The sequence below is a fragment of the Thermobia domestica genome, chromosome 4 (assembly GCF_964235325.1).
Source record: "Thermobia domestica chromosome 4, izTheDome1.hap1.1, whole genome shotgun sequence".
NCBI classification, from domain to species: Eukaryota; Metazoa; Arthropoda; class Insecta; order Zygentoma; family Lepismatidae; genus Thermobia; species Thermobia domestica.
This window is the reverse complement of record NC_137457.1, coordinates 279,400,997-279,414,814: the sequence shown is the minus strand read 5'-3', so window position 1 is coordinate 279,414,814 and position 13,818 is coordinate 279,400,997. Positions and strand designations below refer to the sequence as shown.

The 13,818-nt window shown below is 36.7% G+C and overlaps 1 protein-coding gene across 1 annotated transcript in view; it reads right to left on the bottom strand.

The window, feature by feature from the left end:
- LOC145684091 (uncharacterized) overlaps positions 1–13,611 on the bottom strand; it is a 38,348-nt gene extending 24,737 nt beyond the window's left edge. The window contains exon 1 of the mRNA XM_081755976.1: positions 13,287–13,611. Coding sequence (XP_081612102.1) covers positions 13,287–13,410 — 124 coding nt within the window. The 5' untranslated portion in view covers positions 13,411–13,611. The remainder of the gene's footprint in view (positions 1–13,286) is intronic.
- Positions 13,612–13,818: the final 207 nt, after the last annotated feature.

Below are 13,818 nucleotides of genomic sequence, written 5' to 3'. Positions count from 1 at the left end.
GCCAATTGGATTGGACACATCTTGCGAAGAAATTGTCTTCTTCATACCACTATAGAAGTAAAGAAGGAAGTAAACCGAGGAGTAGGGAGAAGAAGAACACAACTGATCGATGACTTGAAAATTAGAAGAAAATATTGGGAGTTGAAAGAGGAAGCTGAAAATTGAGGAACGTAGAAGAAACATTTCCAGGCCCAAACTGAAAGTTAAGAAGAAGAAGAAAAAAGGAAAAACTCATTAGTCCCAGAACCTGCTAATAGGCAGAATACGTTATTAATAATAACCGCTCATTGCGCCTACAGGAGTACCCACGGCCGAGTTTTAAGGCGCATGTTGCACCCATGAAAATATAAGAGAGACATAATCTATATATTAAAATGCTAGGTTTATATGTTTGTCTCCGAAGAAAAGCTTATATGTTTGCCTCCAACACTTTCGACAATGAGCTCGCTAAACCACAAGTGCTAGAAACGTGCCGTTTTCACTGGTCAATTCCAAATTTTGTGTAGATTGTCCAGTTCTAATTGAATATTTTTTTAAAAAAACATGACCGTTATTTCCTTATTACATTTTTTAGGGGCACACTGAAAGTGCTGAAATTTAGAAAAAGGTAAAGCATCATATCCTGTGAGTTATACATTCCAACACAACATAGTTGTGCACTGGGGTTGTATATCCCTCAGGCGTTTATTACGTGAGCAACTGATAATGAAAAACGAAGAATAACCATTTCTCCAGTCTAAGATGAATCTTTATTGTTTGGAGTGTTTTGCCCAATGAACACCGTATATCACTGACATTATAATTAATTGTGTGTGTAATGTATTTGCTTGTTGCATACTGCTTACAAGAAGAAAGAAAACACTCATCATACATGAATTAGAAACTCCAACCAGAAGTAGGCTCGTGGCCCCGCGTAGCGAAGTCGCTAACGCTCTCGCCTTCGGTGCGAGCGATCCCGGGTTCGATTCCCAGTGGGGACACTCGGTCGAAACAGTGTAAAACGCTTTTTCAGGGCAGCCATCCTGAATGAGATTTTTCTGGGTTTTCCCTCATTCACACCAGGCAAATGCCGAGGTAGTACCTAACTTATAGGTCCCAGGTCGCTTCCTTCTTTTCCTTTCCAAGGATAGTGTGCTCACCGAGGGACGTCAACCCTCATACGTGACGGGCTAAATGGCCATAGATGCCGAAAGACCAGAAATTTAAAATCCTAATCCGGAAGTAGGCTCAACTCTTGCAAACGGTGAGACATATTGAAAAAAAAATAATCGAAAAAATTTCCCCTTTATGGTGCCCGTTGCCATTTTTTTTTTTTTTTTATCAAGACGTCTTCACTTATGTCTGTAAAGGGACATGTACAGATGTTATTAGGAACGACAAGGAGATTCATGACGTATGTGAATGATGCGCTGTGTAGAGAGTGCAGGTTCAGCTAGTTTTCATTAAAAATGGTAGGCTGCAATCAAACTGTAGAACGGTAAATTCGGGAGGAAAGGTACTTCTGGGAGGCAGAAGATAAATTTGGAAGCAGAATGTTACATTTTGGGGAGAAAGGTAAGTTTGGGGCGAGAATGTTACACTTTGAGATGAAAGGTGCATTTGGAAGCAACATGGTAAATTTGGAAGAGAAGAGTATATTTGGTGGAGAATTGTAAATTTAGTAGAAGAATTGTAAATTTAGGAAAAAAATAAATTTTGAGGGAGAATGGTAAATTTTGGGGAGAAGAGTAAATTTAGGAAAGGTAAATTTGGGGGGAGAATGATAAATTTAGGGGGAAAATGATAATTTGAAGGAGAACAGTAAATTTATGGGAAAAGGTAAATTTAGGGGGAGAATAGTAATTTAGGGGTAGAAAGGTAAATTTAGGGGAGAAAGACAAACTTGAGAGGAGAATGGTATATTTTGGGGAGAAAGGTACATTTGGAAACAGAATGGTAAATTTTGAGAAAGGTAAATTTGGAGGAGAATCATAAATTTAGGGGAAAAGTTAAATTTGGGGGTTGCACCCAAGTCCTTGGGTGAACCCCTGTACCCCAATCTATTGTTAAATCACAATGATATAACGAAGTATAATAAAAGCTGCACTAAACGATATACAGACAGTGTAAGAAATACATCCTCTCCGTATTTCTTTCCTGTATTACGATGAACAACCAAATAATGTTGCATGTTCACGTGTGGTCAAAGTGATGTATGCTTTGTTATTGTCCTGCATAATGTCGAAGTTGTACACACTTTTATCTGTTAAGGTCACGTGCCCCCAACGAAGATGATAACCTTTAGTAGCATTTCTGTCGGATCCACTTCCGACTACCAGCTTAGTCACACAGAACACTAAGTAAAGCGATGACGTACAACCAGGCGTGGAATCACTGCATAGTACCTAAGGCCATTGCAAATTAGTCACATTATCTGGAGTAAAAATTCATATTTGAACTGAATTCCGTCTTACAGATTAAAATTCATACGATAAACTCAGAAATAGTTAATCATTTAACTGCTATTTTAAATCTTCACTAGGTCGCTGACAAAGTTATTTTTGATTGGTTGGCGTTTAGAGTGCTTTTCAGCATCCAGGCTGTGTGAGACGTCAATCTACAGTCTAAAAAGTGGAATCCGAACCATCGAAATGCGTTTAAATTTCAAGGCTCTTCCTTGGTAATCGACCCCGCTATCCCGTGCACCAAAGGCATGTGCGGTGCCCACTAGATCAGCGAAAAAGGCTACTCACAGATGTATTTTTTCTTTTCCAAGCATTGCTGGAAACTCCTATGCATAGAGTTTGCTACTACTTCAAAGAGAAGAACTTGCACAATAGTGTATCCAGTTTTATGCTAGCCTATATTTTAAACTTTCCTATTATTAGTGTATCACAGGGGTGTAATTTGGGGGAAGCAAGGGTAATTGCCCCCCATGACTTTAGAGAACACGCTCTTTTTAATATTAATAAAAAACGTGAAACTCTTACTCCTATGTCGGTAGCAAATATTTGCCCCTTCCAGCAAAATCTCAAATGATGCTATTCGTGTATCGTAATGGAGAAACTATTATCAACGGTTTAACAGTAGGTAAATAGAAACAACAGTTGTGCTCTATGTCCTCAAAAAAAGTTTCGAATTCCAAGAAATATATGAGAAATGATTCACATATTCGTTATACAATAATTGATAAGTAAATAATGGTGGAAACGTATTAAAGAAAACTGTATGCACACAGTCTGATTCGAATAAAATTCGCACCACAGAATATGTCTGCACAGGGCATTCTGATCTTAGTTTCAAGGTTTCAGCACGTCTATTACAACAGAGGGTGGGCTCACGTATCATTTGTAGAGGGCATCATGGTAATACGTGAGGACTGTCAGACAATACGAGTGTAGTTGTGTGTGCGAATCCGTTTTGTGTAGATCATAGACTATATCTGCAATGCTAGGACGATACGTACTGTGCAATTAAATTACTTGGGGCGTGATTTCAAGGGCAGAGTGGACCTTCCACGATACACATGAACACAAGGATCGTATGAGCTGCCCTAACTGACAACCTGGCGATTGCCAGTACAATCAGTCGCTGTTCTACTCGCTTCTCATATGAACACGCACAAACTCCAAAAGAATCTATTGTTGGATGCAGGTCTACGTTTCCGCGTTCGTCTCGCATGTTTATTCCTGATAACTGCTTATTTCTCCGAGAACAACGTTATTGAAGTTGGGAAAGCCTGTAGTGGTGATGCGAATGGAGGAGTGGAGTTAATCAGTGATATTAATTTTCTTTTCGGACACAGTGATGATCTTATGCGTTCCATAGGTGTAGAGGTGAGTCGAAAAATTCAGTGCTTCCATTCATCATACAGGATTCACACCTGGATGTCCGATCTTTTCTATAAACTTTTCACGAACCCATCTTTCCGCAGGGCAATGCTAAGAAAATTTTGAGTTGGACTCGGTTTGGGACCCTGCGAGAGACCCCGGGGCAAACTTTTTTATCCTAAAAAGTGTGCCCTTGAAAATGATGGGATACGTGTTCGCCGTTTTCCATTTACCCAACCGTTTCCGAACAAATGACTCGGTTCAAACTATTCTGCTAGGTATTTTTTTTGTAACTTTTACATTACAAAATGTGTTGTAACTCACGATATCCCGCCCAGTGGCACATATAATTTTGGAATCGTCTACTTATAACATATCAAATGCCAACACAATTGTCTCATTCGGATCTCAGCGGAGCCACTTCGCGACCCTCCCTTGTCAGAAGTGCTGGCTCCAGAGGTTTGAGTTTTTCTTGAGCACGGCTCAACTAATGACAGTATGCAGTTGCATTGATGCTCTGATCAGCTGGTAGCAGTTTCTGATGCACGATACCGCGAGCAGTCCTCCAAACACACAGGAGGACCTTCTTCTGGTGCAGCACTTCTTTCGGTTGTTTTGAAACCGTTTCATGGGCTGCTAACCAATTATGACGGCGCCGTGGAGCTTTGTACAGGACCCACTTCTCATCACATGTCAATACCCTGTCCAGAAATGGCTCCTTCCTCAGACGAGACAGCAAAGAAATACAGGTGTCTGCTCGTGTTGCCTTCTAGCCCGAAGTTAAATAATGTGGGATCCATCGACCTAACTTGTAGTGCTTCCCAAGTTGATGAGATGATGCCGAATGGTTTCTCCACTCACACCGAATTGCATGTCCAGTTCCTTAGATGTCTGGCACTGTTCGCCTCAATTGCTGCCTGAAGATCGTCATTTTGTACAGGTGTTGGTCTTCCGGCACGTGGTGAGTCTTCGAGCGTTTCGTCACCGCCCTTAAACTTGTTAAACCACCGCTGCTCTGTTCGCGTAATCACGACACCCTCACCAAAGGCATCGCATATCTTCCGCCCTGCTGCAGCGGCGTTTGACCCCAGTTTGAACTTGTACAACATACACGCCCTTACGACGCTCTGTTTAGGTCCCATGTTTACACTGTCCTTACGCAAGTTCACGGTGTAACTGAACTGCCACAACCAGACAGTATGTTGGATATATCCACACCAACAACTGACCTTCGCCTTATCTCCATTAGAATTCAGCTCACGGTGTGAAGGCCAATTGAACACAGACCTCCACAAAAAGCGACAGAATTTTCTTGGTTACCTTTATAGATCTCCGAATCTACGCCCTATCGAAAATGCGTGAGATATGATGTGACAGCGGATGAGTGGGATGAGTGCCAGCCGAGCTCCGGAACCAAAGTCGCTCATCTACATCAAAATCTACAGTTAGTGTGAGATACCCTAGCTCAGACAGAACTTCTGCATTCGTACCACTGTCTGTAGATACTTGCAGGTCACTCGGGATACTAAGATGAGTGCTACATGGTCAAAGAACATTTTGTATAATTCTATGTTCGGGATGTACTACGCACGACATGTTCGGATCACTACCATCATCAAGTTTTGGTCAGATTCGTGACTCCCTATTGTCTTTAACCTCTACGGTCCCCCAGTGCTCATTTGAGTACATTCATTTTAATATTACGTAAACGTATGTCGCTTCATTTCAATCGCATCCTTACAAGTTTTGCTACTCAAGTACTCATTCGAGAATACATTTAGTGCAGTCTGGGTCCATCATATGGCAGCTTTGAGTATACAGTGTACTAACTAGAAAATATTCAGAAATATTTTTTTCGTGCAGTAAAAAAATTCGGGTCTGTAGAGGTTAAACTGGACCTAACAGTGTATCTTCGTATCTTTAAACTCAAGGATGAATATATACAAACGTAAAACATATAAAGTTCTGTCTCCAGGAATGGGTCTTGATGGCATGCAAAAGTTCTTGTCGAGTACCTTAATTCAAATTTGAATTAAATTGTTCCGTTGAAGTGTAGCTATTAAAATGAGTAGGCATTTTTCGGTTCCGTTTCTGTTAGTAACCTTGAAAGAAAGATGGAAATAATGGAATTGTTAACTATTTCTGAAATAAGCAGCGCTAGTTTATTTTATGTATACCATAGCGGCCATCATTTAGTCTGATGCAATACTCGAGTGACCTTAAATTTAAAGATAAAGGCCAAGGAAAAACTAAAAAAAAAATAAAAAAATAAAAAAAACTAAAAAAAAAAAAAAACAGCCTGACGCTAAAGGTAATGTCTCTGATTATCCAATGTCAATTTTTATCTCCAGTATTGCCAGTTTCGTATTCTTTGGCGGAATATTTTTAAACTGTAATATTACCAGAACTTTGCCTTTGTGTCTAGTAAACAGCGCCCGCATAAGAACCGAATGGTGTACATGCAAAGTTAAATATTGGCGACCCTCATGCTCACATTGGGAGCTTGAAATTATGGAATACCCCCCAAGCAAATGCTCAAGGAACTTCAACGGATGTTTTAAAATTAACACTTGAAATCAGCATGAGGACCTTAAAACTAAAGTCAAATAATGCTTTAAAATTATGTTTATAGAGTAGTATGTTTTTCCGATATAAAAGTAAGGCCCACGATTAAGTCCTTTGAAATACCTATTCAACTTACATCAAAGGAGGCTCGCGAGGAAAGTCACACCGGCGCAGGGGCGGACTCAGGGGGGGGGGCGATCGGGGCGATTGCCCCCCAGAAGAGGAAACTTTTTTATTTTATATATAAATAAAATATATAGTTTATTTTTTGACGCTCTTAAAAGTAGCTCTAAATAGCAGTATTACAACCCACCGCCCCCCCCCAGAAGTCCGTCCTGGACCCGCCCCTGCACCGCTATAAATTAAAATGTTTTCACTTGAAACTAAAAGAAGGAGGCTTTCTTAATGCACTAATTATTATATACAAAATCAAATTCGTTAGATAACCTTTATTTCCTTATTTTAAGCGACAGAAACTTTAATTTTGACCAATGTGATTTCTCTCACGAGCCGCCTCTGATCGACGCTCAAATAAAGTGACCAACCGTAAAATCTAACTTATTTATTAATATTTTGTGAATAACTTGATATAACTTCTTTTTTTTTACAATTAAACTTTAAAATTAAGTCATAGCTCACTGTAACACACACTGAATTGAAAACGAAGTAAATAACGCATTAAACCATTACAATGTTTTACAATTTAACTACGGTAAAAAATAAAACTGCCAGTATCTTTTAATAGAGTATTGCTATTTGTTTCAAAATACTGTGACACTGCTATGTAAAGTAATCTAACTATTGTCGCTGCGCCTCCAAGAACCGCTATGTGTTAAAACCACAACTTTTCAGGAGAAGCAAAAAACATTCCGAACTCTTAAAATTTTGACAAATACATGGAAATACTAGAAAAATATAATAAAATTGTTTCTGCTTATATTATGCACTGGGCATTGTTGTAGCTCGCTTCAACAGTAATATATTACTATTTTTGTGTTTACGTAGCACCTTTTGCGCCTTTATAAGCACACAGAGGATTTGTATACATTAATCAATGCGTATGTGATGAGAACCAGAAGCTTTTAATTTCAATCATATATTTTTTCATTGTTGTGGCGAAACATTTGAATATTAACTTATGTCATTATAGAAGGTGCTGCCTGACAGCTTTCTGGTTTATTTGCACGACATAACTCATTTTCGGCAAAAATGTCACATAGCAGTTCTTCGAGGCGCAGCGACGAAGAAAATAAATTAAATATAGGCCTACTTGACAATAGGATCGTATATCTATTATTTGTACAGATGAAAGACTGATTTATTATTATTAGACCTATTATTATTATTATTATTATTATTATTATTATTATTATTATTATTATTATTATTATTATTATTATTATTATTATTATCAGAAATTTGTTTCGACGCCTCTTTTTGCCTGGGAAATTTTGACCTCCTTAAAATAATTCAATTTTAGTGGAGAGAGAACATTAAATTCCACCTTTGTTTTCTCATTAAAAAGAATATTGCATTTTGGAGGGAAAATCCTGAAACAACTCAAGAATTAAAGAATATCGGTCATTTTATAGGAAAGAAAATGAGCAAGTCCTTGGACACAGTGAGTTTTCTAGTTCCAGTGAATTATCTATGGAACTATTAGATTAACGTTCAAATATATTTTTAAGTAAAAGGTTTAATAGTGTTACGAATAATTTTGGAAAATATAGGAGACTTTGTCTATCAAAATTATCGTTTAAATCTATGTGTATAAAAGTAAGTATGTAATCTCTATATATAAAATAAGAAGTCCTGAGTGATAGACTTATCAACACCCAGACTAAACTACAGTGAAACCTGTCTATGTTGGCCACCATCGGTTCCATCGAAAAGTGGCCAACTTAGACAAGCGGACAACTTACAGAAAATAAGTGTGATTTGTGTATTTTTAGAATAGGATTTCTAGTATTACTTGATTGTAAAATTTTAATAAGCAGTAGCACGACAACTACTTATAAATGATATAGAGTAATCATAAAAATATACAGTACTAGAAAATATTACTATAGTATGCAAGAGCGCCGATTTTTCTGTAAATTTGGGGGGGGGGCGGAATTCAGATGCAGAAGGTATATATATGAAGATTTTAAGACAAATTGCACTCAAATTATACCAAATATTGTATACTCATAAATAAAATAGGGGCCACATGAGCTTTGGGGTCCCGGGCCCCCTCGGTCCCCCCAGGATCGGCGCTCTAATATATATGCATACCTTTCTCTTCCTGAAAACTAGTCTGGTACATTGGATTATTAGAATTGGAAACACAATAACACAAACAACCATGAAATAGAAGTGTATGTACGCAGTTTATTGAAATTGATATTATAGCACACTGAGTTATTCAGATTGAAAACAAGAAAAGCTAAGTTATAAATTGAGAAATTCATATGCAATTTATATGCCATCTTTTTAGCTGTTACTGAATGGTGGTTCATTCTAGACATATTTGCTTTATTCCTTTTGTCAGATATGCACATTCTAATATTGTAGTTAACTACCTCTTGTTAATGAGCTAGAAGTGTTCCCCTCGGAGCAAAAGATGTTTTGAGAAAATCTTGAGGGAATTCATATCTCAAAACCTCCGCTACCTTTTGACATGCAGTCAGGTGCCAATAAATGACAATTGAGCTTTAACCTTGAGAATTTTCCGGAATTACTAAAGCTTCCCACTGATGAAAGGAACCGATATAGCTAATGGTTTTAACAAAACAGACAGGGTAAACAAATACGTACAACCATTTCCTGAATTCCTGTACGTGCTTTTTCTTATTCACATCTTCCTTCACCACCCTTTTATGAGGGTAGTGTTCTGGCCATTAACCTCCAAGAACAAATCGTGCGAATCTATGCTTCTTTGTGTCCATCAAAAATACAGAACATCTGCCTCTCATATGGGAATTCGAAAGAGTTAAGAAAAATAACAAAACTGTATTTTTCGTGGCCAAGATACGCAGGTAAATTTATCATTATCATCATATTGTAAACATTGCTTCAGTGTGGCCAACTTCCAAGATAGACAGGTGGTCAACTTATAGAGTAGTAAGTAACGAATGTCTTATGGGAAAATGCAGGTTCAAGACGAACTAGGCCAAGATAAGCAGGTGGCCAACTTAGAGAGGTGGCCAAGTTGACAGGTTTCACTGTACTTAAGAGTCTTAACTACAGCAAAATTAAACTGCCGCTAATTTTAGAGTTTTTCTGCAATATCTTGAAAACGAATAAAAAAAAAAATTGGAAAAGCAGAAACGTAGTGAACTAGACAATACGATTTTGCATGTGATACCGTTATCACAACTTACCTATCTGTTTTCGATTTGGAACTCAAGATAGATTTAGCATTTTTTTTTTTGCGGGTTCTGTAAATAGCGGTATACCAAAAACAGATAGGTGAATTGTGATAACGATATCACATGCAAAATCGTATTGTCTAGTTCACTACGTTTCTGCTTTTCCAATATTTTTTTTTATTTGTTTTGAAGATATTGCAGAAAAACTCTAAAATTAGCGGCAGTTTAATTTCGCTGTAGTGAAGACTCTTAAGCTATAAAGTTGAAATTTGACATTGCATAGAATTGTTTACGTAAGGTACCACTATGGAAGGATTTTTTTTTTTTTTTTTTTTTTTTTGGAAATTCGACGAGGACAGGAAAAAGGGGAAATAGCGGTGGCAATTATTTTATTAAATTAGTCATATCTCTGAACTTCTGAGGATTAGAGCAGTGGTTCTCAACCAATGTGTCTCGACACACAGTCCCCTAAGGTGTGTCGCGAAATTTTAGAATTTAAAAATCATGAACAATTTAATAATCACCTAAAATCGCGTACCAGTCAATACCTCCAGCGGTGGCAATAATGTTCAGTGCTATATAAAGTCATTATAAAAATTAATAGGTTTCACTATTATAATAGATATTATTATCATTATTTATAATAAAAATTACTAAATAAGTGTGTCGCGATATCTGGATGTTCAGCAAAGTGTTGTCAGGCAAAAAAGGTTGAGAACCACTGGGTTAGAGACTTGAAATTTGGTATATGGGTTTATCATTTAATAGACAAATGTTTTTTTTTTTTTTAATATAAATATTTGACCAAGAAGGGAAGAAGATGGATGGAAAAAAAAAGAGAAATGGATTACAATTATTATGATAAGATGTCCATATCTCCAGGAACGTACGCAGGGGGTGGGTCCTGGGGGTCCGGACCCCCTCCTCCCCCCGAAAATTTCCACTTTTGTGTAAATTTAACCTAATTTTAGGGGCAAGTTTAAGAATTTTAATATAAAATACCCTCATACTGAGTTTGGACCCCTCCCGAAATAAATTCCTGCGTACGCTACTGCATATCTCGGAATATCTTAAAGCTAAAGATATGAAGTTTGGTACTTAAGTGAAAAGTAAATGAGGTGCGAGTTGCAATTACTATAATAAGATGTCCGTACCTCGGAATCCTTTAAAGTAAGAGGATTGAAATTTGGGTATTTAGACTTGTCATTTAAAACAATTAAATACTTTTTTCCAGCACTTTTAGATGTCTGATCTAGAAAACAGAAGAACAAGTAGTAGAAGTGATTCGTTTACTAAGATGCCCATACAAGTCATTCGAATTTTGTGCGATACTTTGTGTTCAGGCGAATTCTATATAAAAAGTGAAGAAGGAAGAACACCTAATATTGCCAGCAGTAACACGGGGAGCGTTTGCTAGTATTTTATATCAGGTGTATCAAAAGTCCGGGACCATAGTAAATATATGAAAAAATGGAAAAGAAAGAAAATTGTTGGCAATAGGTGGTTTTTAATCTAAAACAGATTTTTTTTTTCAGTTGCACCAGCTGTTTGGAGTAAGACGCGTTATGTTTTGGGATCAAACCAGGGATCGCACGTACCAGAGGTGAACGCACTACCACTGAGTCTGACCCTAGCCTACTTTAGAATGGAAATATATGATAACATGTAAATTAAGTATAATGTATATAGATCTGTCCAAAATGAACAAGATATGATGGAATGTTTTTGTCTTGAATGAATTCAGCATCTACCATTTAATTAAAGTTAAATAATTTCATTTGAAGGACCGAAAAGTTTAGATTTGTTGTACTGTGCAATCTATACAATATATTTTAAAACTTTCGATTTTAGTTCAAACAATAAAATATAAAAATAAGAAAGTTAAGTTTTAAAAGTGGACAAACAAGTAGCTAATATTCATTCAAGGTCATAAAATCTTGGTATACCTATTACACGTACTTCCAAATTTAGACGCATTATTAACTAAATTGTATTTACTAATTATTTTATAAGAATAGCACGATTTTCTAACCAACAATATAATGTAACCTAACATTTCTTTTTTAAATATCTAGTCATGCGCGCCGACTACATGTGTGCTCCGGGGCTCCAGCACCCACACAAATAATCTTGTGGGTGCACCGTAAACACAAGATTTTTAATTTGGACCCGGTTTTGAACCCGTTTCTCTTGCGTTTAAGTCAGCTGTGTTACCGACTGAGCTAGAGCAGCCCCAACTTATCCTTTTAGTATCGACATATTATACTTTATCACAGCACAGCCCTTCATGACAGTGTTCATGAAAGATTTCAACTAAAAATAAATCAATCAAATATCGAGACTTCCCTGAAAACATATAGGCTAATACGTTCGGCCATTGAGAAGCATCCACATAAATTTTGGAAAGTCGGCGTCGTTGTATCTAGTATATTTGTAAGTAAAACTTAAATCACGTTGCTTAAAAACCTAAGTGGCCCCAGACCTGCATCGATCAAGTATGACATTTTAATTTATTAATAATAATTTATTTGCTTCTTTTTGTTCCGAGTTTAAGGTATAAGTGAAAATAAATTAAGAACAAATAAGGAAGAAACTAAGTTAATACTTGTGTAGATAATAAGTAAATAATATAAAATGCCATGAGCCGATGTACGGGACTGTACACCTACTTTTGGGCCACCCTGTATATTTTGCATCTTCATTATTTTTAATACTATTTTGCATTTTTAAGTCGCTGTTTTTTTAAAGTTATCCAAAACTCATTACTCATATATTTTAAGTAGCTTTATTTCGCAACGGTATGAGAGCTATTGAAGTGCAACTAATAAGGATATTTTCTGTTGGAGATAAGAGCTGGGGCGTAGTCAGGGGAGTGGGTCCTGGGGGTCGAAACACCCAAGATCCCGATTTTTTATAAGTTTAGTCTAATTTTAGGAGCAATATTACAAATTTTATTATAATTTGTCCTCAAATTGAATTTTGACACCTTCAAAAGCTTTGGACCCTTTCCGAAATAAATTTCTGGCTACGTGTGCGGTTAAGGATCAATTACTTATCAGTCTTTAGTGAATACTTCACCGTGTTCAATTATTTAAAGTTAAAAAAATAATTCTTACGCATTTACCATTTAGTCTGTAGGTCTGAATTGATGATTGATACAATAGATAAACATGCATACAATCAGTTATGATTTTAGAAGGCTCCTCGACCGTCGGGATTTCAATACACGAGTTAAAGTCAGTGATTATTTTAGATTTTCCTCTGAAGAGGGGAGGGGATTTCAAATACACCAAAGAGTGAAAATAGTACTATAAAAATTCTAGTATTCCACGTTGAGCATGGTTGGATATATACCCCTGGCCGGGGGAAAGTTTCCCAATGGGCTACCCCTTGCTATCATCACTGTATAGAATACGTAATTTAAAGATTAAGTCAATTGGAATGGGTGTAAAAATGTAGGCTACTGTAAAATTTCAGCCACACACGCAAAAGAATAAGCTCGTGTAAATATACCACAGAAGAAAATGACATTTAAAAAATTTTGAACACATATTCAACTTACCCCAACAAATATCATAAATAATTTCTTCCAGTAACCTGAGAGTCAGGTTGCAAGTATCAAGGAAATAATCCTTGAAAAATTGACTAGAATTATTCACAGTAATACACGTCCAACTCAAGCACATGCAGATATAAACTTATCTTCTTAAAACAATAAAACTTTTTTTAAAAAAAGCACTGGGAAACGAGAGACAAATTGTCCTCTATCACAGGAGCACAAACCGTTCTCAAGAAAGCACCAACGACAAGTAGAAATTGTTAAAGGAATTTGTTTGCTTTTATGTAATCTCGTAACTAGTTTTCAACGGTCTCCGCCGAATCCAATGTTGCCAGACAAAAAGAAAGAAAAGAAAAGAAAACATCAAGACGTCAGAGATTGTTTTATCTCCTGAGTATGCGCAGATAGAAAATAGCCATTTATTCCAGAAATAAATAACAAAAGAAATGTTATCACTATTCGTTCTTTCTTTCTTATTCTTTTCTTATTTTATTATTATTATTATTGTGGGTCAATTAACACAGCATAGCAGGAA